The sequence below is a fragment of the Agrilus planipennis genome, unplaced genomic scaffold (assembly GCF_000699045.2).
Source record: "Agrilus planipennis isolate EAB-ADULT unplaced genomic scaffold, Apla_2.0 scaffold5, whole genome shotgun sequence".
NCBI classification, from domain to species: Eukaryota; Metazoa; Arthropoda; class Insecta; order Coleoptera; family Buprestidae; genus Agrilus; species Agrilus planipennis.
Genome location: NW_020442468.1, coordinates 3,144,448 through 3,157,381, shown reverse-complemented (window position 1 = coordinate 3,157,381; position 12,934 = coordinate 3,144,448). Strand labels below are relative to the sequence as shown.

The 12,934-nt window shown below is 35.3% G+C and overlaps 2 protein-coding genes across 5 annotated transcripts in view; both read left to right on the top strand.

Annotated features, from left to right (window-relative positions):
- Window positions 1–3,344: 3,344 nt before the first annotated feature.
- On the top strand, window positions 3,345–4,789 carry LOC112906677. The gene is made up of 2 exons (XM_025981283.1): window positions 3,345–3,621; window positions 4,102–4,789. The coding sequence occupies exon 2, from the start codon at window positions 4,118–4,120 to the stop codon at window positions 4,787–4,789; it is 672 nt and encodes a 223-aa protein (XP_025837068.1). The 5' UTR covers window positions 3,345–3,621; window positions 4,102–4,117.
- Window positions 4,790–8,927: 4,138 nt separating this feature from the next.
- The window catches only part of LOC108736176 (G protein-activated inward rectifier potassium channel 3), a 14,460-nt gene continuing 10,453 nt past the window's right edge, over window positions 8,928–12,934 (top strand). Inside the window, exons 1-2 of one of the 4 annotated variants that reach the window (XM_025981378.1) lie at window positions 8,928–9,494; window positions 10,296–10,337. In XM_025981378.1, the coding sequence (XP_025837163.1) occupies window positions 9,376–9,494; window positions 10,296–10,337 (161 nt within the window). In that variant the 5' untranslated portion in view covers window positions 8,928–9,375. Of the gene's footprint in view, window positions 9,495–10,295; window positions 10,338–11,531; window positions 12,204–12,934 lie in introns of those variants that run through there. The other 3 variants (XM_025981379.1, XM_025981376.1, XM_025981377.1) reach the window with 3 other exon arrangements.

The window sequence follows — 12,934 nt, the reverse complement described above, 5'->3', positions numbered from 1 at the left end:
GGATGGTAGTGGCATGGGATAGTAAGACATCTCTTGAGACATGAAGGGTTAGTCACAGGCATACTAGAAGCAGATACTCGACAAAAAGGATTAGAGGAAGACTTCGCAAATAGTTAGGGATGTTGTGTCTTAGGTTTCGGGGAAAGCGAAGATTGACTTAGTATAATAGTAATCTGTACAGTTAATCAAATGCTAGTTCATAAGTTGATGTAAGTAGAGTTTGTAGCAATTGAGGAGGTATTTGGAAAAGCGCGGTATAAAGGTCAATGAAGATAAGAAGGGATGGGATGGTAGTGGCATGGGATAGTAAGACTTCTCTTGGGACATGAAGGGTTAGTCACAGGCATACTAGAAGCAGATACTCGACAAAAAGGATTAGAGGAAGACTTCGCAAATAGTTAGGGATGTAGTGTCCTAGGTTTCGAGGAAAGCAAAGATTGGCTTAGTATAATAGGAAAATGTACAGTTAATCAAATGCTATTACACAAGTTGCTGTGGGTAGAAACTGTTGGAAATGAGGAGGTATTTGGAAAAGCGCGTCATAGGAGTCAATAGCGTGGAATGGCATGACATCTTAGACATGAAAGACTAGCTAGGGACATGCATGAAGCAAACACACGACAAAAAGAGGCATAGGAGGAAGTCGCAGATGGTTAGGGATTTTGAACATCCTAGTTTTTGGGGAAAGCGAAGAATGGCTTAGTATAATAGGATGTGTACTGTTGCTGTTGGTATTGAAGAGGTATTTGGAAAAGCGCGGTATAAAAAAGTCAATGAATTTCTTCTTCTAAGAGATAAGATGGTAGTGATATGGGATAGTAAGACATCTTCTGAGATATAGAGGGTTAGTTAGAGGCATACCAGAAGCAGACACATGACAAAGAGAGGCATAGAAGGGCTTCATAAATGGTTAAGGATTTAGAATGTCATAGTTTTTGTGGAAAGCGAAGATTGGCTTAGTATAATAGGAATGTGTACAGATAATCATAATTCTATTACATAAATGACTGTCTGTAGAAAATGTTAGAAATGAGGAGGTATTTGGAAAAGCGCGGTATAAAAATCAATGATGAAAGGGAGAGATAGGAAGTTAGTGATGTGGGGTAGTAAGACACATAAAGAGGTAAGTAGAGACAAATAAGAAGCTGACATACGAGCAATCAGAGGCAGAGGATGACTTTGAAAATAGTTAGGGATGTAAAATGCATTGTTCTCGAGGAAAGCGAAGATTGATTAAGTACAATAAGAAAAAGGTTGCAGTTAATACTAGTAAATACACACTGCATTTAGCTTAATTTTCTCTGAACACACGAATAAATTAAAAATATTGAGTGTACTTAACAGAATAATATAAAATATAATTTGCAGTTCTGATAAGGAATGCATTGTTTACAAGAGTGGAAAAACATCTGTTATTATCAACAACAGGAAATAACGTAAGGATCAAAATTGCATACATACCTATATATGCAAATTACGAGAAAATTGGCGACGTTTAAAAATGCAGCACATACCTTCTTTGTTCGCTTCAATGCAATGGGACGCTTTCATTCAATTGAAAATAATGATTTCCTTCATTTTCCAGCACGATTACAACTAAAGATTAGTGTAGGTAAACGTCGTATATTCCGCAAATTGTCCAAAGTACGAAGTTATTAACCACTAAAAACACATTGTGGCGTCTTCAACTACAATTTCCTTGTTTGTTTGCAAAACTACAATAACGTAAAGTTGCAACAACGCAATNTTTGCAACAAACACAATAAAACCTTTGGCATACCTATTTACCAAATAGGCAAAATTTTATTTTAAAGGCTTTCCAAAGTTTTAGTTATTATTGATCCTACAGGTTTACCTACATCAATTAATTTTCCACCTAAAAGAATTTCTTCTATCTAAACTATGGTAAAATAATTATTATAGAATCAATAAATTATTGTAACAAAAACTTGTATTTTCTGTGTTGTTGTGATGTAGGCCTCTTCAATTCAGTTTATTTATTTATCAGTTCTTTATTTCATCATCATCATAAGGTTGTCAGTCCTAAGACTGGTTGGACACGTACCTTCACTCTTTCCTATCCTGAGCTAATCTTCCCATTTCCCTAAAACTGGAACAACCCACATCCATAACTATTTGCGAACAGTAATCTAACCTAGGCCTACCTCTACCCCTCCTGTTTCTGCCTCTAATATGTCTCTGACTAGACCTTCATGCCCGAGAATAATAAATTGACTTACAACACAAAGAAGATACTGTCTAGTGAAACAATTGTTATTAACAAATTATAAAAAGCGCTTAAATTCTTGGTCAAAAAGTTTATCGAAACAGCCAGATGCGGATCGTGATTTCGATCTCATCAGCACGTCTCAGACAGCCTCGACAAGTCATTGACCAAACCGACGAATTTTCTATAGAAAGAGTTCTTGTAATATCGAAATACGGGCAGTCTATCGCTGCTGCAATAGCAGTAAATATCCCCTAAATAGTGAAGGAGCACCCTTATTTGAATATTACAATAAATTATGACGAAATCTGTTTTAAATAGTGGTGCAGTCCTCTGTTAAACAATAACGAAGAAAAAGCTTGTAGTTGTTACGACAGTTTTGAAGAAAACTGTAAAGGAGTTTGGAAACTAATAAGATTTTTCAATTTTGGGGCCCCCCCTGCGGAAATAGACTGTCAAAAACGTTTTTACTTTTAGTTCATAAAAAGTAGACGCTTCCATAACAATTATAAAGTGCGAACCAACTATAAAGATGTTATTATTTTCTAAATTCCTTTGCTGTACTCTTACAATTTTCTGCGATACTGTCGTAACAACTGCTAGCATTGTTTTCGCTTTTGTTTAATAGATGGCCGTGCCGGTCAAATTTAATTTTTTAGCTGTTCTTCGATTAAAAACTTGAAACTCATTTTAATGCCGAATTCCCAACAAAATACGGTGCCGTTTTTGTCAAATATGTCATGGTGTTTAGTAATAAACGATAATTAACAATTTTAGACGACCTTGCCGCCTCTGACAAAGCAGACCGTTAGCACATATTAGGTAAACGCAACATCAAACGCGGTGTACGACATTAAGAGGTCAAAATCCATTTTTTTAAATACATATGTACCTACATATGTCTCTTATTTTTTCTGTGTATGTTTCTTTTCGTCTTTCAATTTATTCACGACATGTGGTCCGCGAATACCGCCGCCTACAAGAGTTCTTATTAATTTTCATTAAAACTACATCCAACAATTCCTCCTTCTGCCCAGCAAAATAGCTGTTAACGAGATAATAAAAGAGATTATACAATTGGGGTACAACAATTTTTAGTGTGAGTACAGTTTACAAAAAGCTGCAGAAACAGCGGACTCTTCGTCATGAGTCCACATTACACAGGTGGTTGAACACGCTAGCGTGCTCCGCGTGTATACTTAATACAGTAACGTACTTTTAAAAGTATATACTTAGCTATTTTGCGGTTTTAGTTTGTTTTGTTTCCACGGTGACCATGAAAATAGAAGTCGAGATCAGTAGACGCGCGAAAATCTTCGTCTTCTCCGACATGATTTACACTTGCGAAACAATTAAATGACAACCGCTACATTCTAACACCTAACTAATAAAAAGTAAGTATTCCTTCTTTTTGTTTAAAACAAAAACCAAAAACATTTCGCTGCGATAACAATCGAAACCAAAAGCGCTTCTTCACTCAAACATAAGCAAATACCTATTCTGTAATTGGCACTACAGTTTTTAGTTTTGTATAATTTCAACGTCACCTTTATAACACTTTTGTTCTTGACAAATAGTTGAGAAGTAAATGTTAATGTATATGCAGAAAATGTTTATTGACAATAGAAAAAATAGGTCACAATTGAAACTAACCATTGTTAGAAATTGTTTTTATAAGAGAATTCCTGTGTTGTATCGTACTGGTGCCATTTTCATCCTACAGTCGCGAAAAATAATAAAAGATCTGTAATGACCCATCGTGCAGCAATTATTAAGCGGAAGTTGAATAGACTAGTTATCTCTGCATCAGTTACCTAATGCCTAATGCAATAAGTTAATAAATATAATAAAACAAAGACATTCACGGATTTCAGGTCCGAAAGCCCAAAAATGAGCACACCAACAAATAAAATGACAAATGAACATCAGGAACAAATGATATCTTCTTGTAACAACAACAACAACAACAGCAACTACAGTGGTCCTACATCGAAAAGAACCCAAAAGCGAAAGCTTTTCTTGTACATTCCAAAACTGATAGAATCGGGTAGTTTTTCAAAACAAAAAATGAGTTCAAACTTCGACAAAATAACCGAGGAACGCTCAAAGAAATTTCCGCAGTCTCCCCATCAACCGACAACGAACGCGTCAACCATTAAATCTATTAACACCAGTGCTACGATTGTCGACATGTCGGGTGCCCTAATGGACAATAAAACAATAAATGTAGCGGCTAATAGCTTGTTAAATCTAAATAAAAGAATTGCTCCAATCCCCCCGGTGAAAACGCCGCCGCTGCTAACGCCTTTATCGCCAGTGCAAAAAGTGCTGACAATGCCAACCACGATCTACGAAGAAGAAATTGAAAAATCGGGAAAAAGTCGCGCTACAATAACCGGCGGTAGTTGCAAAGGGCATCAGGACGACGACGCCCTCGAAAGCATTTCCGAATCGCAGGTTTTGGTTACCCCCGACGAACAATCGACACCCCGGTTTCTGGTCCTTCCGCCCACCGGAAGTGTGTTGACATTAAACAAAGTTTCTCAGGACAGTGTCCGGTAAGTGGTAATTTTATATTTTTCTTAAATATAACAAGATAGGAGGGGATGGTTGGTGTTGCAACCCTGGTCTTGACATTATTGAAGACCTCTTCCTTTTTAATGATTCCATTGTAATTAAAAAGTTTACACTGTTTTTTAAAATGTTTCCGTAAAGGCATTTTTCCTCTGAATTGAAGTATTCTTTGTAATAAATATTAATCTACCCTTAAATAGATCCTTATATATATATAACAGAGGATAGCACAGGGTAGAGTTGCCTTTAACAAAAGGAAGTTACTTCTATGTTCGCGAACGGTTAATTTATGAATTCGAAAAAGATTGTTAAAGATATATGTCTAGAGTACGGCTCTGTATGATAACAAAAAGTTGACGGTGGGTGCGGCGGAAAAATAAAAGATTAGAAGCGTTCGAATGTGGTGTTACAGGCGAATGATGAGGATACCGTGGATAGAGAAGGTTGGAAATGAGGAGGTATTAGACAGAGTAGGGGAACACAGGACGCTATGGAATTCAATAAGAAGTCCAGGCTAGGTTGATTGGTAAGACACCTTCTCAGGCATGAACGACTAGTTAGAGATATTGGAAACAAAAACAATAGTTAAGAGGGGTGGATGTAGACCTAGATTGATGATAATACTCTTAAATAGTCCAGTCGTGTTATAAGTTCTAATATGCAAAGTTTTTAGATAGTTTGATAGGACATCTCAGGCTTGAAGAGCTAGTTAGAGACATTGGTAACTCAAACGAGGGTTAAGGGGGGTGGAGGCAGACCTAGATTAGATTATTGATCACAAATGGTCAAAGATATGGAATGCTCAACATTTAGAGAAATGCCAAAGTCAAGTAAAGTTTTTAGATAGGTTTGATGGTTAAGGAATATTTGATGTATTTTCATTGACGTTAGATGAGATAGGTTGATAGGACATCTCAGACGTGAAGGGTTAGTTGGAGACATTAGTAACAGAAACAAGAGTTAAGGGGGCTAGAGGTAGACCTACATTAGATTACTGATCACAAATAATCAAAGATATGGGATGCTCTAGGAAAATGCCAAGATTGGCTTAAGATAAGAAAGAGGGGAGGTACGAGTCCAATCAGTCTTAGGACAGACGACCTTATGATGATGATAATACCCTTAAATAGTCCAGTCGTGTTATCAGTTCTAATCTGTAAAGTTTTTAGATAGTTTGATATGACATCTTAGGCTTGAAGGGCTAGTTAGAGACATTGGTAACTCAAACGAGGGTTAAGGGGGGTAGAGGCAGACCTAGATTAGATTATTGATCACAAATGATCAAAGATATGGAATGCTCAACAATTAGGGAAACGTCAAAGTTAAAGTTTTTAGATAGGTTTGATGGTTAAGGAATATTTGATGCATTTCCATTGACGTTAGAAGAGATAGGTTGATATACACCTCAGACATGAAGGGTTAGTTACAGACATTAGTAACAGAAACAAGAGTTAAGGGGGCTAGAGGTAGACCTACATTAGATTAAATAATCAAAGATATGGGATGCTCTAGTTTCGGGGAAATTCCAAGATTAGCTCAGGATAGGAATGAGGATATGTACGTGTCCAACTAGTCTTAGGACTGACAATCTTATGAAGATGGTGATACCTTTAAATAGTCCAGTCGTGTTATCAATTCCAATCTGTAAAGTTTTTAGATAGTTTTATTGGTTAAGAAATATTTGATGCATTTCCGTTGACGTCATTTTTTCTAAACTAGTGCAAAAATGCAAAAGGTCCATTTCGCAATAATAAAATTGCTAGTGGTCGTTAAATTAAAGTTTTATTGCCGTAGGACTTCATAAAATTTATTTCTTCCTGAAATTTTGTTTCTGTCGTAGGTATAATGAATGGTACAATTTATGTCGTTAATTACATCTATGTATAAAGACTTCCATTAATCGAAAAGAAAATATTCCGAAATGCCAAAGACAGTGGTCACATTTAGGACTTTTATAATACGTACATAATAAAATCGAAGAGCTATAAAACCTTGTTTTGCTTATGTGTGCAATGTATACAGTATTGTAATGCATAAAAGTAATTCAGGAAAGTATTTTAGCTAAAAATGCGATTGTAATTAAGGAAATGTACGAAACCATTTGTGCACTCCGGTTAGAAACTGCTTTGTTTTGGGTGCGGTGGAAAAGAAAAGGTTAGAAGCATTCGAAATGTGGTGTTACTGGTGGCGAATAGATAATTGAGAACTTCCCCTCTCTATCTATCCCTATAGCTGCCCTGTCTTAATCAAATATTACCGAGCGGCATGACCTAGAGGTTTAATCCAATGCTTAGCATTCGGGAGGACGCCGGTTCGATTCCGGATCCGTCTGCCTTGGTCCAAGTTTTTCTGTGGTTTCCTTGGATCACTTGGGCAAATGCTGGGGCAGTAATATTCCACAGATAATCTTTCATTCCCTTCTGGCGTCATTTCGTTCGTCTTATCTTTCTCGCCCGAACTACCACCCACCCATTCCCACGATTCCTGAAGGGAGTTTGAAAAGGGCTTTCCGGCGTAGTCCAGAGGGACTGCCCGCTCATCTGCATTACTGGCCGGTGGGAGTGAAACACCCAAAAGCTTTTTTTTTAATAAAATATTAATTGCATCTTCGATATAAAGATTCAAACTTAGTTGTAGTAATGTCTATATCCTTGAGTAACTCTCTAATATTTGCTGGAACATAGTTTGATGCTTAAATTCGATAATCACCTGTTGCTGTTCATACAAATTATTTTTCACTTTTTGGTTCCTGTATCAGGTATCATCCCTGCATTTTAAAAAAACTCTTGCGTTAAATGTTGTAGCTCCAACAAATATGCATTTGTTACTTTTAATAATACGAGGGTGGATTGATAAGTTTCCGGCCTAACCAAGAGATGACGCCACTAGGCCTACCTTGAGGTGACATTCTATAGTACCATCCTTGGATAGCTTGTAGCTATAGTTTCAGCCCGATCTCCTTGCTAGTGTAGGTTTGACAGCACNATATTTGCTGGAACATAGTTTGATGCTTAAATTCGATAATCACCTGTTGCTGTACATACAAATTATTTTTCACTTTTTGGTTCCTGTATCAGGTATCATCCCTGCATTTTAAAAAAACTCTTGCGTTAAATGTTGTAGCTCCAACAAATATGCATTTGTTACTTTTAATAATATAACAATGTTTGTATATATGAGGGTATAAAAATCTCTTTCTTAAATGCCGAAATCAAAAGACAGATGTAATAAAATTTCGTTAACGATTCATCATAAATCATAACCTTTTGGATGTTTTATGTGTATGTACAGGGTGTCATATTTAAAGTACAGTTGATATAAGAATGGTTTATGGTTAAGGGACAAACAAATTTGGAAATTTCACACATTTCTACAATTGGTACTTGACAAAAGGATTTTAAATTTCATCTCACAATCAGAGAGAGATCTAATTCGATGGAATTATTACATAAATCGCTATTGCTTTAGTAGTAGGTAGTACTTCCTACATTCTGATTCAAATTAACTGTCAACCTTTTAGATAAATTCGTGATTTGTTATGACGTGGAAGACAAACTTTACAATAAGATACAAAGACATTTTGGACAATTTATGAATTTTTACTTTCCGAAAGTTTGAAAACCAGTGGCTTTTATTACTTTTTCTTTTATGGATTTTAAAAAATCACATAGGAACTTTAATCAGTATATATGAAATTTTATCTCAGAAAGAGGTAGGAATAGAAGTTCCATTTTTGGATACTAGCTAAAAACATGTTAAATGGTAGAATGGTACTAACCTTCAAAATAGCTCAAGCTTTATGAGATAATTTCGCGATTTCTCATGCCTTGGGGCACAATAATAAGACAGTAATATTATCATAATAATTATCATTAAAAGTTATGTTTTTTAATTTTATCAATTTTTTGATAACCCGTTGGGTACCTTTATCATTTTTTCCCTTGTGGAGGAAGAAGAATATCAAAACTAGTACTTAATTGATAAAAATATTTTATATAAAAGGAGTATCTACCGTTGAATTTTATCTCAAAAGGGAGATAAGAATCAAATCCGTTTGGGTCATGAAAGAAAACGCCATTATTGGGCACCCGGTAAAAATGACACTCAAAAGTGATACCTACTTTACTTTTTCGTGATAATAGTTGACAAAATCTTCCGTTCGATTTAATTCGAGTATATCCGAAATTGGGGCATTTGCAAACATCTTTCATTATTATTGTAAAATGGAGAGAGATGTCTTGTTATCTTATCAGTTACTTGGAATACATGACTTTTAAGCAGCAGTCAATCTAATAACTTTTCAACAAGCTCATTATCGTCTCAGTACTAATCTGCTAAATAACCAACTTCACAAAAAGACTGTAAAAAATATTTATTGTACGTTATTGTCCATTTGATGATTTATCGACATCGACGGCCAATGATGACGGATTATATTTAGCAGATATATTTGGTGTGTTTGGTACATTTTATCCTTTACAATGAGACACGGGTGTTCGACGGTGTTGTGTGGTGGTACCCTCTATTAGTTTTGAAAGTTTCGCGTCCGGGATTGGATAGATCGGGTACCGGAAATGGAGACTACGCAAAGCCGAAAAGATCAGTCTAGTGTTCTGATTGACCAAGGGGTGAAACCGACTATAGTTAAGAATGAAAGGTATCCTAGTTCTCCAGGATCTGTTGCAAGCAACAGGTAATTTTTGCATTCAGAAATCGTCAGTGAATTTTATTTTGGAATTGAGTTTAAACTGGGGATAAGGGGTATTACTACCCTGTGGTTACGATATTTCAAATAATGATTTTTAGACAAGAACAGTTTTACATTTTGTAAAATTGGGGGTAAGAGATACTACAACTTTCTAGTTGCAATATTTAATGTGTTTTACAAAAATAAGGACAAAACTGAACAGTTCTTGTAAAATATGGGGGTGATACGTACTATACCCTGCTGGTTACAATACCTAATGTGATTTTACAAAAACAGTGACAAAACACAACAATATTTTGTAAAAATTGGGGTGAGAGACAGCATAATCTTCTGGTTACCATGTTTGATGTGATTTTACAAAAATTGTTACAAAACATTTTTTGTAAAATTTAGGGGTGAGAGACAGTACAAATATTGTGACAAAACTAAATGTTTTTTATAAAATTTGGGGGTGAGAGGTACTACAACCTTCTGGTTACGATATATAATGTGGTCTTACATGTTCAATAATTCAAAATGCCAAATACAAAAATTTATACAAAAATTGTTGTAAACCTTGACAAATCAACAATCTTTCGATAATTTTGAAATAGGACGATATTTAATGGGATTTTACAACAATTGTGTATATATTGCGAAAAGAAATTACCAAATTTGATATTGTAAAAGTTATTTAAAATTAGTATATCTGAAATTCGAGTTTCTTCATTTATTAATGGAGATCCAAGTTGCTGTAAATTTTTGAAATCATTAAAAGATAATAATAAATTCAATTTTAATCAACAGCGATACCCCAGTAAGTCTTTGTGGGTCCTTTGGCGATTTTTTGTAAGTAATTTTAATAAAAAATATTTTAGCATGAAAGCATGGTGAAAATAAAAATTATATAAGTTCGTAGGTTCATCAAAAATATTTTTTTGTGTATGTATAGGTACATTATGCCTTTTAATACATTTATATTATTTTAATATTGTAAATACTTCAGCATGTAGAAAGCTTAGTTTGAAAATACAAATAAATATGTAACAACCCTAATTCATATTTTCCTTTTTATGAAACTATCTAATATTTAACCGAATTAACAAAAATGTAAAAAAATTATAGTAGTTAATGACGAACAAGGTTATGCAAAGTAGACAATAAATTAACAAAAAAATGTGTAGACAATTAAATCATAAATCTCCCTGATAAGGTCACCTAGAGGAGCTAATATTTGGTAGATATATCTCCTTATACTTATAACAGTTTTCTAATACCTTCAGATTAGAATTATTTATCAATCATCCCCTTGTATCTTGTAAATAAAAATCAAATGTCAAATAGGGTTGAGGATACCGTGGATAGAGAAGGTTAGAAATAAAGAGGTATTAGAAAGAGTAAGAGAACAGAGGACTCTATTTGAAGTGAATAAGAAATAGGCGAGATAGGTTAGTAGGACACAATCTCAGGCATGAAGGTTTAGTCAGAGACATATTAGAGGTAGAAACGGAAGTTAGGAGGGGTAGAGGTATACCTAGATTCGATTACTGTTTGCAAATAGTTAAGAATAGGGGTTGTTCTGTTTTTAGGAACATGCGAAGATAGCCAACGTTTCGCCTTATGTTACTAATAAGACTTTTTCAAGGCTACAAACATTATAAGATCTTAATTATCCTTATGTAATTTAAACAATTGTTACCTACTATTCTACTCTACGCTTTGAAGTAGAAAATTTTTGTGAAAAAAGCCGACCGTAACACTAATTATAAGTGATTGATAAAATGATAAATTTAATTGTTTTCTTATCATTCATTGTTAGAAATTGTTTTTATAAGAGAATTCCTGTGTTGTATCGTACTGGTGCCATTTTCATCCTACAGTCGCGAAAAATAATAAAAGATCTGTAATGACCCATCGTGCAGCAATTATTAAGCGGAAGTTGAATAGACTAGTTATCTCTGCATCAGTTACCTAATGCCTAATGCAATAAGTTAATAAATATAATAAAACAAAGACATTCACGGATTTCAGGTCCGAAAGCCCAAAAATGAGCACACCAACAAATAAAATGACAAATGAACATCAGGAACAAATGATATCTTCTTGTAACAACAACAACAACAACAGCAACTACAGTGGTCCTACATCGAAAAGAACCCAAAAGCGAAAGCTTTTCTTGTACATTCCAAAACTGATAGAATCGGGTAGTTTTTCAAAACAAAAAATGAGTTCAAACTTCGACAAAATAACCGAGGAACGCTCAAAGAAATTTCCGCAGTCTCCCCATCAACCGACAACGAACGCGTCAACCATTAAATCTATTAACACCAGTGCTACGATTGTCGACATGTCGGGTGCCCTAATGGACAATAAAACAATAAATGTAGCGGCTAATAGCTTGTTAAATCTAAATAAAAGAATTGCTCCAATCCCCCCGGTGAAAACGCCGCCGCTGCTAACGCCTTTATCGCCAGTGCAAAAAGTGCTGACAATGCCAACCACGATCTACGAAGAAGAAATTGAAAAATCGGGAAAAAGTCGCGCTACAATAACCGGCGGTAGTTGCAAAGGGCATCAGGACGACGACGCCCTCGAAAGCATTTCCGAATCGCAGGTTTTGGTTACCCCCGACGAACAATCGACACCCCGGTTTCTGGTCCTTCCGCCCACCGGAAGTGTGTTGACATTAAACAAAGTTTCTCAGGACAGTGTCCGGTAAGTGGTAATTTTATATTTTTCTTAAATATAACAAGATAGGAGGGGATGGTTGGTGTTGCAACCCTGGTCTTGACATTATTGAAGACCTCTTCCTTTTTAATGATTCCATTGTAATTAAAAAGTTTACACTGTTTTTTAAAATGTTTCCGTAAAGGCATTTTTCCTCTGAATTGAAGTATTCTTTGTAATAAATATTAATCTACCCTTAAATAGATCCTTATGTATATATAACAGAGGATAGCGCAGGGTAGAGTTGCCTTTAACAAAAGGAAGTCATTTCTATGTTCGCGAACGGTTAATTTATGAATTCGAAAAAGATTGTTAAAGATATATGTCTAGAGTACGGCTCTGTATGATAACAAAAAGTGGACGGTGGGTGCGGCGGAAAAATAAAAGATTAGAAGCGTTCGAATGTGGTGTTACAGGCGAATGATGAGGATACCGTGGATAGAGAAGGTTGGAAATGAGGAGGTATTAGACAGAGTAGGGGAACACAGGACGCTATGGAATTCAATAAGAAGTCCAGGCAAGGTTTATTGGTAAGACACCTTCTCAGGCATGAACGACTAGTTAGAGATATTGGAAACAAAAACAATAGTTAAGAGGGGCAGACCTAGATTAGATTATTGATCACAAATGGTCAAAGATATGGAATGCTCAACATTTAGAGAAATGCCAAAGTCAAGTAAAGTTTTTAGATAGGTTTGATGGTTAAGGAATATTTGATG